General features: G+C 43.2%; 1 protein-coding gene across 10 annotated transcripts in view; it reads right to left on the reverse strand.

The window, feature by feature from the left end:
* Positions 1-12895, reverse strand: part of ST7 (suppression of tumorigenicity 7) — a 185257-nt gene that overhangs the window by 91659 nt on the left and 80703 nt on the right. For 9 of the 10 annotated variants that reach the window (XM_041002393.1, XM_041002396.1, XM_041002394.1 and 6 more), the window contains exon 2: positions 7341-7423. In XM_041002393.1, coding sequence (XP_040858327.1) covers positions 7341-7423 — 83 coding nt within the window. Of the gene's footprint in view, positions 1-7340; positions 7424-9017; positions 9023-12895 lie in introns of those variants that run through there. The other variant, XM_041002401.1, reaches the window with a different exon arrangement.

Raw genomic sequence — 12895 nt, forward strand, 5'->3', positions numbered from 1 at the left:
TGTAGCCTCAATTAGTATGGCCTGCAACAGAGGACCACTCTCCTGGGTTGAAGTCATGAAGACTACTGAGAATTGGGCAAGGCCAGACTGAGTCATTTGTTCCCCATCCTGCCAGTTCACACTGTGGTAGCAGCTGTCCTCCAGGTGCTTCCTCTTGCGCTTCTAATTCAACTGGTCTGGAGTGATGCTTGGAATCCATCACTTTAAACAAAAAGCTCCCTGTGTTAATTGGACACTTTCAGTTCATTCATTCACTCAGTGCATCTTCTGTGCATTCACTAAATATTTACGCTGCCATTATAGCCACACGGCACACGGTAGTACAGATATGGTCCCTGCGATAAAGCTATTCTAGGAAGGGAGAAAATGATGAGCGATCACATAAGAAAATATTTTCAGTGTTGGTCCCTGATCCACATTGAGTAAATGGACACTGATCTGTGGCCAACTGGCATAAGAACATCTGTCTCTTTCAGAGAAGGTTGCGGTCTCCTCTGCTTCTCTCCTGTTTGTCTTCTTCCCTCTCCCTGTTTTCTTCTCTGTATAGCCCTTTTCTATGGGTTTGGTGAAATAAAAATACCATCAACCGTCACACCTGCTCTTGTCCACTTTCCCAGACAGAGGCTGATGCCACGAGAAAGCTGTGGAAATTTAGCTTTATTCCTCCCTGCATTCTTACCTAGCCAAGTAACCGGGCCACACTTGACTGCCTACTCCTTCGAGCTTTACTGGTTTACAGGTGGCGATTCCTACCCTGACCTACAATTGCACGGCTCTCTAGCCTCTCCATTGTAAACTGGAAAAGGAGGCTTGGTGTCCTGATCTGCCAATGACTCCAGCATCCTCTTCGTTCTTTGCCATTTCCAAGCATTAATCTGATCCCTCCAACGCCAGAGGTCACAGGTCTCTTTGCCGTGCATTTTCCAACGGTGGATCCACGGAGCTGCGGCCTGATGAGGCCAGGAGAGTCACACTGTTCTCCCCTGCTATCTCCCGCTACGCCAGCCTCTCTGCTCTGCATTCGAGACCAAAGAGGTTTCCTAACTGAAACAGCCTGGCAGGTATGTGCTGCTTCTCACACGCCAAGAGCCCTTCTGTCAAGCTTCCCCGTCTGTCTTATTCTTAGCTCCAGAATCTCTACCATTTGAATAACTCATACCCCTTAATAATCAAAACGCTATCTTAAGCTCAGTCTGGGTTCTTTAGATGAATGAAAAAAATGGATGAGTGGCCACTGTGGCAGAGGAGGTTGGGCTACAGCCTAGGATATCGACTTTCAATACGCTTCCCAGAGCCCTGCTGATGCACTCAGGTGAGGTCTCAAGTACCTGGACCCCAGCCACCCACATGGGAGATCCGGCCCGAGTTCCTGGCTCCTGGCTTTGGTCTGGCTCAGCTCCAGCCGCTGTGCATATTTGGGGAATATCTGGTTCATTAGCCACAGCATGGAAGATCTCTTGTTTCTCTCTGTATGTGTGTTTATCTCCCCTCCCCCGTTTCTCTGTCATTCTGTTTTTAAATTAATAAATTTCTAAAAGAATTAAACAGACACTTCTTACTTTGGAACAGGAGAGGATGGAGGATACGGTTGGGAAGAATTCATCTGAACCTTATGAATTTGCTTAGTAGCCCCGGCCAGATTATTTAACCTTTATGCCTATTAGCGGCATAAAGCACTGATTACAAATGTACTTCTTAAGTTTTCAACAAAAACTGAGTGGAATAATACATGTAAAGCACACAGCAGAGTAACACATTAGGCAAGAATTCAATAAAATGATTTCGTTACTAAAGATTCCTATCCAATCAGCATTTTCTCTACCAAACATACTTTTTAAAATATTCTATCCATGGGCTGCTTTTTTTAAATTTACTATTTCAAGTCTCAATCTTTTTTGTTGACTTTTGAAAAAAAGTTATTCCTGGGGGCCCAGCACAATAGCCTAGTGGCTAAAACCTTGCCTTGCATCTGCCGGAATCCCATGTGGACCCTGGTTTATATCCCAGCCACTCCACTTCCCATCCAGCTCCCTGTTTGTGGCCTGAGAAAGCAGCTGAGGACGGCCCAAAGCCTTGGGACCCTGCATCCACATGGGAGATCCAGAAGAAGCTCCTGCCTCCCGGCTTTTGATCAGCTCAGCTCCAGCCGTTGCAGCCACTTGGGGAGTGAACAGTGGACAGAAGATCTTTTCCTCTGCCTCTCCTTTTCTCTGCATATCTACCTTTCTAATTTAAATAAATAAATCTTTTAAAACATGATTCCTGGGTGCGTTTCCGTGTGAGTGCGTGTGCAAATGTAAAGGCACAGGGACTTGCGTGCCCGCTTCTTCCTAAGGAGGGGGATCTATGCATGGATGTCAACATAACACACTTTTTTTTTCCATTTCTGCTGACATTTGGGTAAATGAAAAAGAGCATTTTCTCCATATATTTACCTTACCATTCTCAAAAAGAAAAAAGGGGAGAAGGGATTTTTTTCCCCAGTGAAGTAAACTCTGACCGCAGAGGCTACTCCCAGCAGATCAGGCAAAGCCTTCTTGGTAAGTTAAAGATGAAGTGGCTTGGGGGCTGTGGTGACAGGTGCAGCTCCCGGGACTATGGCGGGACTGGTGCAGGAAGGCTTGTGCGGAGCAGGCTGCGGTTAAGTCAAGCAGAGAGCTGCCTGGATGGGTCGGGCAACAAGAACCCAAGACAGACAGCTTAACAAAATCACTAGATTTCAGCTTGTGGGATGAACAATCAGTGATCTACATGAGAATATTTAATTGTTTTAAACACATTACTGTAAAAGACAGTACTACTTGAGAAATGATTTCTGTTTCTACATGTATTTGTTAACCGACTTTCTCTTTATAGAGGAAGTAGTGGCTCTATCATTTCAACCCTCTTCTCCTAAGCTCCGAGGGAACTTGAGTGTCTACACAGGATTCCAGAGGTCCCAAAACAACCACCTGCCTCTGGGGCCACCCTCTACTTGGAATATTCAAGGCAGGTTCTCAGCATACTGCTCAGGGGAGGGCAGCTCGGTAATTGTGTCCCTGGTGCCAGCAAACAAGCTGCTAAGCGCACAGTTACTTGACAAAACAGCTGGTCCTTAGGCTCAGAGCTGCCTCACCCAGAAATGCATGAGCAGCAAAGAACCCTCACCCCGGGGTCACTGCAGCGTCCGGCAGGGCGTCTTCCCCATAGCACCAAGGTCTCCCAGCAGCCTCAGCTACCAAAGAGCTACGCCCACACTGTAATTACTTTGCCCTCTGTACAAACTCACATCTGCAAGAAGACCTTCTCAAAATCTTCCCACATGATAGGTTTTCCTTTGTTTAAAGCTTCCTGCCAGTCGGGAGTATGCTCTGTTACCCGAAAGTACTGCAAAGCAAATGTACAAGACAGCCCAGCGGGGACCCGCAGCAGCTGCACTGCCCACACACAGGGGAAGGCCGCCCCGGCTCAGCAGTGCTCATGCAGCTCCAGAGAAAGCCCTTTGCTGCCGAAGGCACCTCACCATCCCCGAGTCAAAAGGGAAAGTGACCACTGGGCACCTCACCATCCCCGAGTCAAAAGGGAAAGTGACCACTGGGCACCTCACCGTCCCCGAGTCAAAAGGGAAAGTGACCACTGGGCCTACCTCCCCAGAGCGAGAAGGAAAAAGCCACACTCCAGTAACCACTCTACAGCCTGTGAACCGACACCAACACAATAATAAGATCCAGACTTGCCATTTGTTCAGCAGGCTAGAAAAACACCTGAGAACCTCACCAGAGAGGCAAGGAAATGAATGTACAAAGCACAGGCTGTGGGCTCAGCACGGGAGCCTAGCAGCTAAAGTCCTCATCTTGACGCGCCCAGGATCCCATATGGACGCTGGTTCTAATCCTGGCTGCCCTGCTTCCCACCCAGCTCCCTGCTTGTGGCCAGGGAAAGCAGTTGAGGATGGCCCAAAGCCTTGGGACCCTGCACCCATGTGGGAGACCTGGAGGAGGCTCCTGGCTCCTGGCTTCAGATTGGCTCAGCTCTGGCTGTTCCGGTTACTTGGCAAGTGAATCATCAAACAGAAGATCTTCTCTGTCTCTCCTCCTCTCTGTGTATCTGCTTTACCAATGAAAAAATAAATCTAAAGCGACAACAAAGTACTGGCTGCCTGTGCAAGCCAATGGGACCATGCCACTGGTTAGCAAGTTAACTAACTCGCCTTGTCTACTGCTTTGGCTGCTGTTTAAGTGAAAACAACACTGGCAATGACTTCATCCCATGGCTGTGATGAGCAAGGGGTCAGCACAGCAAAGGCTTTAGGTCAGCACCTGGCACATGTGGGGCAGGGGTCTCACGCGAACATCCCCTGAAACAAGGTACAAAAGCCTGCCTTGAGGCCACCGTCTCAGCACCAAATTACACCCAAAAAGTACAGATTTTTTGTTTAATGAAAAAACAAATCCAAAGATCCATTGGGACAAAAATGTTAAGATATCATTTTTCAATGTAGATGATAACTTTTAATACACTTAACACTTCTCCCTTCCTTCCAGAAACTACACATCCTAAAAAGATTGCCACAATTTCAACACACAATTCAAAAACAACTTGTCCAGCACATGAAAGCATTTTCCAAGTCTGGAATTTCTTCAATCCATTGAAGAGGCCTGAGGTAGCAGTCATCCTCTGTCGCCTTCCCAGGTCAGAGGCAGGGAGCTGAATCCAAAATGGAGCTGCTGGGACACAGACGAGTGCCCAGATAGGTCATTGGTGCCACAGGCAGAGGCTTTAGCTTACCACACCACCATCCTGGCCCCTCAAGACTCATTTGCTACTACAGACCAAAAATAAATAATAAATGGAAGGATTAGGGCCAAATGACCATAAATCCTAGGACATTTGCAACTCCAATTGTCATAACTTTCAGTTTCATTGCCAGTGTAAATGGAATTGACCTTCATTGCTCCATCACTTTCACTTTTCATGTTTATCTACCTTTGTCCTTGTCTGGAAATTGCACGATCCTTGATGTAGTGACATAGCTTCTTACCTAACTCTAAATGCTAATTATATTGCCTTGAATGCAAGTCTTCTGTTTAACCAAATTAGAAACCTTTAGAGTGAGCAATTCATTCCTTTGCTTTCACCATTCACCCCAGTTTTTCCCTCTAGCTTTCCAGTAAGGCATCAGTTTCTTCCAATTTTGCTCCAGCAAATCCCTTCTCAGATCATTTTTCTCAATCTTGGATCCTCTGGATTAAAGAGCCTTTCAGAGGGCATCTGAAGCCTGCCCCTTCTCCAGGCACTGCCCCGGGTAGACTCCAATCTGCTCAGTGTTTCTCCTTTGGACAACTTGCATTGTTCCTCCACAGATTGAAGAGAGGTAAATTTCTGAAGGTCTAGATCTCTTAGAGGCCAGCAGTTCTCAGACTTGTAGGTTTTTCACTGCATTAAAATTTTTCTGTATCCCACCAATTTTTAAGATTTTATCCTTATTAGAAACAAAGATTTACACAGAGAAGGAGAGACAGAGAGAAATATCTTCTATTGTTGGTTCACTCCCCCAGTAGCTACAGTGGCTGCTGCTGCTGAGATTCAAAGCCAGGAGCCAGAAGCCGAGAGATTCTTGCAGGTCTCAGGTCTCCCATGTGGGTGCAGAGTCCCAAGGCTTTGGGCCATCCTCTGCTACTTTCCCTTCTAGGCCACAAGCAGGGAGCTGGATGGGAAGTGGAGCAGCCGGGACACAAACCAGGGCCCATATGTGACATCAGCGCTTGCAGGCAGAGGCTTAGCCACTGAGTCATCATGTCAGTCCCATTTCACCAAATTTGAAAACCCTCCTGGGAGTGCTCCAGTTTTCTTTGCTAAGTTGTAGTAGCAAAATAACACCACCATAACCTCTATCACCATCATTTCAGAAGGAAAAATTTAACATTTAAAAGTAGGGAGGGCACAATCAGAATAAAATACAATCCTACATGAAATAAAGTAATGACCAGTCTCAGTTTTATGAACACATGTGCACAGGCCTTTCATGTTGGTCGTGCGTTTACAGGATAGGCACAATCTCAGAGAAACGCACGGTGGACAGATCAGGATGCAAAAGGCAATGTGGTGTGCTACACATTGTCCCATGTACCTAAATCAATCCATTTTAAGGAGGAGCTTTTAGACGCTCCACGTGCCTTGTGTTGGTCTCCACAGGCAGTGCTGGAGCTTCTGTCTGGATCCCTACCCATGTAGCCCTCTTGGAAGGACTCCTGCAAAAAACGCTTCACATTCCTGGAGCAGTAACAACTTTAAACAACCCGGGCCTGGAGTTCAACAGCTGATATGACAAAGTTCTGATATGGTCTGATCACAAAACGATGCACCCACGCTGGCTGCACCCCTGTCATCTGTTGACAGGCTTGTGCCCCCCCACTCATCTGTGCTGTCTTGTCCTGGATCCCGATGGTCCACGTTTCAAATTCCTCCATTACTCTAGGCCCACTTAGGCTTGTTGTTTCACATGCCATAAATGTCACTGCTTCCCTACTGATCTTTTATTTTTCTAAATAGCAGGTCTGTAATATTTTTCTTGTGCCTGTTGCTATGACAACAATCACGACATTATATATACTGAAAAAAAAAACTTTCTAAAATCTCTTTCTCCTTAATAGTCATTTAATTATACTAGACTAGCCACCAGGAATGGTAGATGGGCTTCACTTCAGGTCATTAAATGGGCTACTGAAGAAGCTGCAACTCAGCCAACCTGTGATTATTCTAGAACAAAAGTTGATAGAGCCACATGGATGATAATGATACTGCTTTTGCCTATTTGTAATTTTTTTGGAAACAATAAAGATGTAAATGCAAATGTTGACAAAACAATAGAAGGGGAAAAATTACAATTGCCATAAATCATGTCAACACATTTCAAGAAACAGCTATATTTCTACTGATCTTAATTTTGTCACTTCGATGTAAATTTTACATTAGCTTTTTTGATGTTAGAATGACAGAGAAATGTGTCTCATCTCACATTTCTTGCTATATACATTTGCTTTTTCTCTTTCAACAAAACACATGCCTGCTTCCATTTCCATTCAACTATTTCACAGAAATCTGTAACCTGGATAGTGAAAGTTCTCTGAAGTCTCCCCACCCACACACACACACACACACACACACACGACAGGTGATCACTGCTGATATTTATTATTCCAGATTTTTCTCTGAAGTCTCCCCCGCCCCCCACACACACACACATATGACAGGTGATCATTGCTGATATTTATTATTCCAGATTTTTTTTCCTCATACACATACTACCACACATACTAGTAATCAACAAGTTTTTTAACAAGAAAGATTCTACCACTTACCAAAATAAGCCCTGATATTAATGAGGAAGTGCCTGTCAGGGCCACGTAGAACTTCGGTGTTAACGTGTTCAAAAACATGCTCACTGCAAAACAGAAAGAGAGGAGAGAACAAAGCAAGCATGAGACATCAATAAAACAAGAGGATTCTTTTCCTTTTTTTTTTTCCATGTTTTTTCTTTCTGGTGAAATAATTTGTTTCTACAAAGTACTAGTAAAAGGGTTCACCACTCCTTAGGGGCTGATGCATAACCTGAAGGGAAAAAGGCCAAGAGTAAGAACAAAGGGCGTCTTTTTCATTTCTACTTCCCAAAACGATTGTTGTGAACACCTAACGTGTATTCATGACCACTGGAGAACTCAATAACTCAGGCTCGTAGCTGCTCGTCAAGGAGAAGGCGCTCACACACGGGTGGAACCTGTACATCAGAGACCCCGGTGAGCGAACAGAAGCATTTCAGCTTTGAGCGATCGGAAAATAAGCATAGTGGTTATAATAAATATATCAAATCATCAGTTATATAACTACTTAAACAACTACAGTTACTCAAACCATTTCATTACTCAAACAACTAAATCATTTCACTTAATATTAAGGTTAATCCCACCGAACGAAGTACAAATTTTCAAAAAAGCACATATCACTTTTTTTTCAACTTACTTGAAAGGTTGTTGAACAACTCATCACAACACTTGCATTTAAAAAATAAACAAAAATAAATGAATAGATAAATCACTAAAAATGAATGTTCACTACCAAGCACCACCCCTTATCAATTCTCATCACTGTTCATATGCAAATGTCTGGTTAATCTGGTTGCTAATTAGTTAAATCACTAATTTTTTAGATACTGCAAAAAATTTTGTTTTAAGATGTATTTATTTTTATTGGAAAATCAGATATTCAGAGAGGAGGAGAGACAGAGGAAGATCTTCTGTCCGATGATTTAGTCCCCAGGTGACCACAATGGCTGGAGCTAAGGCAATGCAAAGCCAGGAGTCAGGAGCTCTTCCGGGTCTCCCACATGGGTCCACAGTCCCAAGGCTTTGGGCCGTCCTCCACTGCTTTCCCAGACCACAAGCAGGGAGCTGGATGGGAAGCAGGGCAGCTGGGATTAGAACCAGCGCCCAAATGGGATCCCGGGCGTGCAAGGCAAGGACTTTAACCACTACACTATCATGCCAGGTCCACTGCACAAAATTCTGAATGCTACCAGAAAAACAAATTTATATAAACAAATATAAAACAAATTATATATAATAAGCTACTCTCAAGGTATTCACATTTCTTGAATACTGAATAAAGTTATTAGTGGAAGGAAATCATATCTAGTCTGTTTTCAGCATAAATCTTTGGAAAGAGGACTGCCCTGAGCTCGGCCTGGACAGTAAAGACCACCAAAATGAATAGCTTCTATGTTCAGCCATTCAACAAATATTTCATTCTGTTGATCAACAGATAAAGAATGCATCAGACCCAGTTCCCACCCTCTAAAAACCCACAGAGCTTCTGGGAAACAAACGGAACACAGGCGACTCCTACAAAGCTCGACTTGTGCACGGGCTCTGCACACAGGACGTTATGAAGACATGTTACCGGGATGGACCCCACGCCAAAGGAAGTGGGGGTGTAAGAGGGGCAGTGTTCCAGAAGGCTCCTTACCACATCAGCCAAGCAACATGTGCTAGGACTTTTCCATTACCTTGAAGTGGATTGAGTCACCAGCTGCTCATTTACTTCCCCTTTACTGGAAAGTATACAGAAAAAAAAAAAAAAGAAATCTTTGCTGTTAGATTTTGAAAGATTACATACTGCAAAACTGATAAGCAAGTTAATTACTTAATGTGCAAGAACAGAAAAAATGTTCAGAATACTGGCAGGCATTAGCTTTTTGGACAGGTGATATTTTTTATTTAAAACTCATAGCAATAACTAATAAAGGTAAGATCAATATTTATTAACAATCATAATAGGTCAAAGATTTACATTCCAAAACATCTTTAAGTGTATCATCCATATTTAGTAAATATTAAATAACTCATTCAATTATCAATATTGCACTGAGCTCATAAAAAAATAAGATGCCAAAGCATACGCAGAGGTTAGGAAATAGGTAATAATGAGACTGCCCCTTCCTTTGAGTGGAAATTTAGAGACCCACAGGACCAAAAAAAAGACTATTAACGGAGAGATAACAGATAAAATCTAGAATAAGCAAATATTCCAACTGGGAAGATCACGAATTCTTAGATAATGAATGGGATATCCATCTTCTGAGACTTGAAAACAGGAGATGATTTGAACATGAGAGTAGAAAGGAGACAGGGCACAAATGGTAGGTGGCCATTTCAGCATACACAAGAGAACAAGACTGGGGTACCGGGTGGCTGAGAAGGAGCAGAGGATAAGAACACGAGGGTTCAAGCAGCACCCAGAAAGAATTCCAATGCTGTATGTGGCAGGCCATGAGAAGACACTCAGCAGTCATGAACAGAGATGTGATGAAGACAGAGTATTGCATAAAATGTGCACCGGGAGGAATTGTTTCAGAGAAGGGTACCTGTAATAACACTAGTCTGGGGAGTTGCGTGCATCAGATGTTTCACAGGTGAATTCAGCAAGGTGTCAGGGTTGGCACTGTGGCCCATCAAGAATAAGAATCTAGGGAAGATTGATGAGGTACAGCAAAAGTCAAATTCCAAGAAGAAAGATCAGTGAGTTGGTATGGCCAAAAGCATAGACAACTTCATAGGACATCTGGTAGTCAAGAGAGTATGCCATTAAGAATGACTTAAAATAGTATCAAAATGAGTCAGTGAATTATGAATATAATGCAAAACCTTTAATCCAAGAAGAGTCAGCTTTTCTGAGAAATACTAGTTCATTCTCACACCAAATTTTTTTTAGATTTCACAATGATTCTTCTGCGCATGCCTTTAAGAAAAACCAAAACGTAGCAAAGCACCTTGCCATGATTTTGAACATGGCCATCCCACACAACTCTAAAGTTAAAACTACATGAGAAAATGAGTCCATTTTGTATTTATTCTATTTTTCTTACCCATTCTATTAATTTACTTGCTCACTTAAAGCAAAAGAATTTGCCCTAAAAGATAAAAATTGGGGCTAGAGAAGCAGCTAGATAAGTAAATCAGATTTAACTCTGTGTTAGGTTTTATTTTGCATTAAATTCTCAGAGTTCAAGAACTAATTTACTTTTGTTTTGAGAAGGAAACTGCTCTCCAGAAAGAGGGCTGCTGGCAGCTGGAGAAGCACATCTCCCTCTGGGCGAGGGGGTCTGAGAAGCCACATGGGAAGCCACCAGGCGGGCTTCGGCTGCTCTAACTGCCCGGTGACTAGAAATGAGCCCTTGGCTTCAAAGTTCCAAACCTAGTAACTGCATGTTGGCTTTGCATTGCATCCAGTGCAGCAGTCAGCACTCTAGAGGTCACCTAGGACTATTTCCCCAAGTCAGACACTGGCAGCCGTCTGTAATCACACAAGTGTCTCTGGTTGGCCAGCTGACCGTCAACATAGCTGGTTTTATATTTTCAAATTGGTAAGACAGTTTTCTAAAAATACATACACGGACCCGGCGGCATGGCCTAGAGGCTAAAGTCCTCGCTTTGAACGAGCCAGGATCCCATATGGGCACCAGTTCTAATCCCGGCAGCACCGCTTCCCATCCAGCTCCCTGCTTGTGGCCTGGGAAAGCAGTGGAGGACGGCCCAAAGCCTTGGGACCCTGCTCCCACATGGGAGACTGGGCAGAAGCTCCTGGCTCCTGGCTTTAGTCTGGCTTAGCTCCGGCCATTGTGGCAACTTGGAGAGTGAATCACAGGACAGTAGATCTTCCTCTCTCCTCCTCTCTGTATATCTGACTTTCCAATAAAAATAAGTCTTAAAAAAAAGAACAAAGTAAATTTTATTACTAGATATATAAATTTTTCATGTTGCTTTTCTCTAGGTTTTACTCTTTGGGAAATACTGGTTCATGTTGTACCCTACTTTCTCTGTTGGAATTTCAAAGATAAATAAATGCTCTTTCTTTACTTACACAGTTAGGGACAAGTCTACCAAATATATGGTGATCTTTAAACCCCAAAGCCATAAGTTGATGGCATCAAGAGTATGAAAACTTAATGCGACTATGGTATCCAGGAGATGGGCCTCACAGAATGCTCTGATGTCATGGGGGCCATGCCCTCAGGAGATGGCTCACATAAGCCAGATGGCTACAAAAGCCAGAGTCACGCCCAGCCATTCTCTCTGCTTCCTGGCTCACCAGAGGATCCTTCCTCTTTGATTCTTCTTGCCATGTGATGCTCTGCACCACACTGGGACTCTGTTGCCATCTGCCAAAATAATAGGGTTGCCCATGAGTCTCCAAAATCATGAACAGAAATAAAAATCTTCCCTTGATAAGCAGCTTGTTGCAGGTATTTCCATTTAGTAATGAAAACCTGAGTGATAAATTTATTAAGTATGTTAACCTCTCACTCAACATAACTGATGTAGTTTTTCCCCTAGATTATATTTCCTTTTATTTCCAGAATTTTTACAGAACACTTTCTATGTAACAGTTGGGAAGAAAATGCTGGAAAAAAAAAACCCACTATATACAATTCAATAGATTCTAAAATTTGTTGCAATATCCTTATCTTCTATTTATATTTGATACACAAAAAAGCACACTCTGGGAGTCTTGAATGTCAAGAAAGGAAACAAAGACAAACCACCATGCTGAATACACCAAGTCTCACAACGCTCCAGGCAACCGCACTGCTAAGGGCGCTCCCATGCAAGCCACATTATTCACCAGGAGCGGGGAGAATAAGCAGAGAGGCATGTCATCACAGGAGTTAGTACCACAGGACTACTTGTTTCAACACCTCCTGAAAAATGAAAAGTAAACAGACACAAAACCCAGAAACCATTAAAAGCAGCTATTTTTCAGGCCTCGTTGCAGGAATGACTTAGAAATGACGGGGAATGTAACATGAGACAGATCAACAGGTGCAGAGAAAACAAAATAGGAATCTTGCTGCTGAAAAGATATACTCAGGGTGGAAAGGGGAGGGGGAACATCACTTGCTGAGCACTGGGAAGAACAGATTTTTAGCATAAAGTCTGCCTCAACGTCACAGGAAATACTCTTTCTATCCCATCACAGAGCATTAGCAACTTAATGAACTCCTTTTCCCCTTCCACCACCCCCCATTTTCCCTTTCTCCTTTTTCTGGTACAGAAACGTGATGTACTTGTCTTCTATTTTCTCTTTCTTGGAAACAACCACTGTGACATACTCAAACTTTACACAAGAGAACACACGCAAGAGAACAGGTAGCAATTGTTTTCAAAGCACAGACAGAAAATGACAACATTGGTTTGCTTCTATTATTTTTGATCATAGTATAAACATAAGAAAGTATAAACATAAAACAGATTTTTATTTTCACCAAATTATTAAAAAAAACAGGGTTCCTGAAAAAAAAAACAGGGTTCCTGTAATGATTGCCACATGGCTGAGGGTTCTCACTGGCATGAAGACTTGATTT

Source organism: Ochotona curzoniae, unplaced genomic scaffold, assembly GCF_017591425.1.
Source record: "Ochotona curzoniae isolate NIBS_2020 unplaced genomic scaffold, NIBS_Ocur_1.0 scaffold_2476, whole genome shotgun sequence".
NCBI lineage: Eukaryota > Metazoa > Chordata > Mammalia > Lagomorpha > Ochotonidae > Ochotona > Ochotona curzoniae.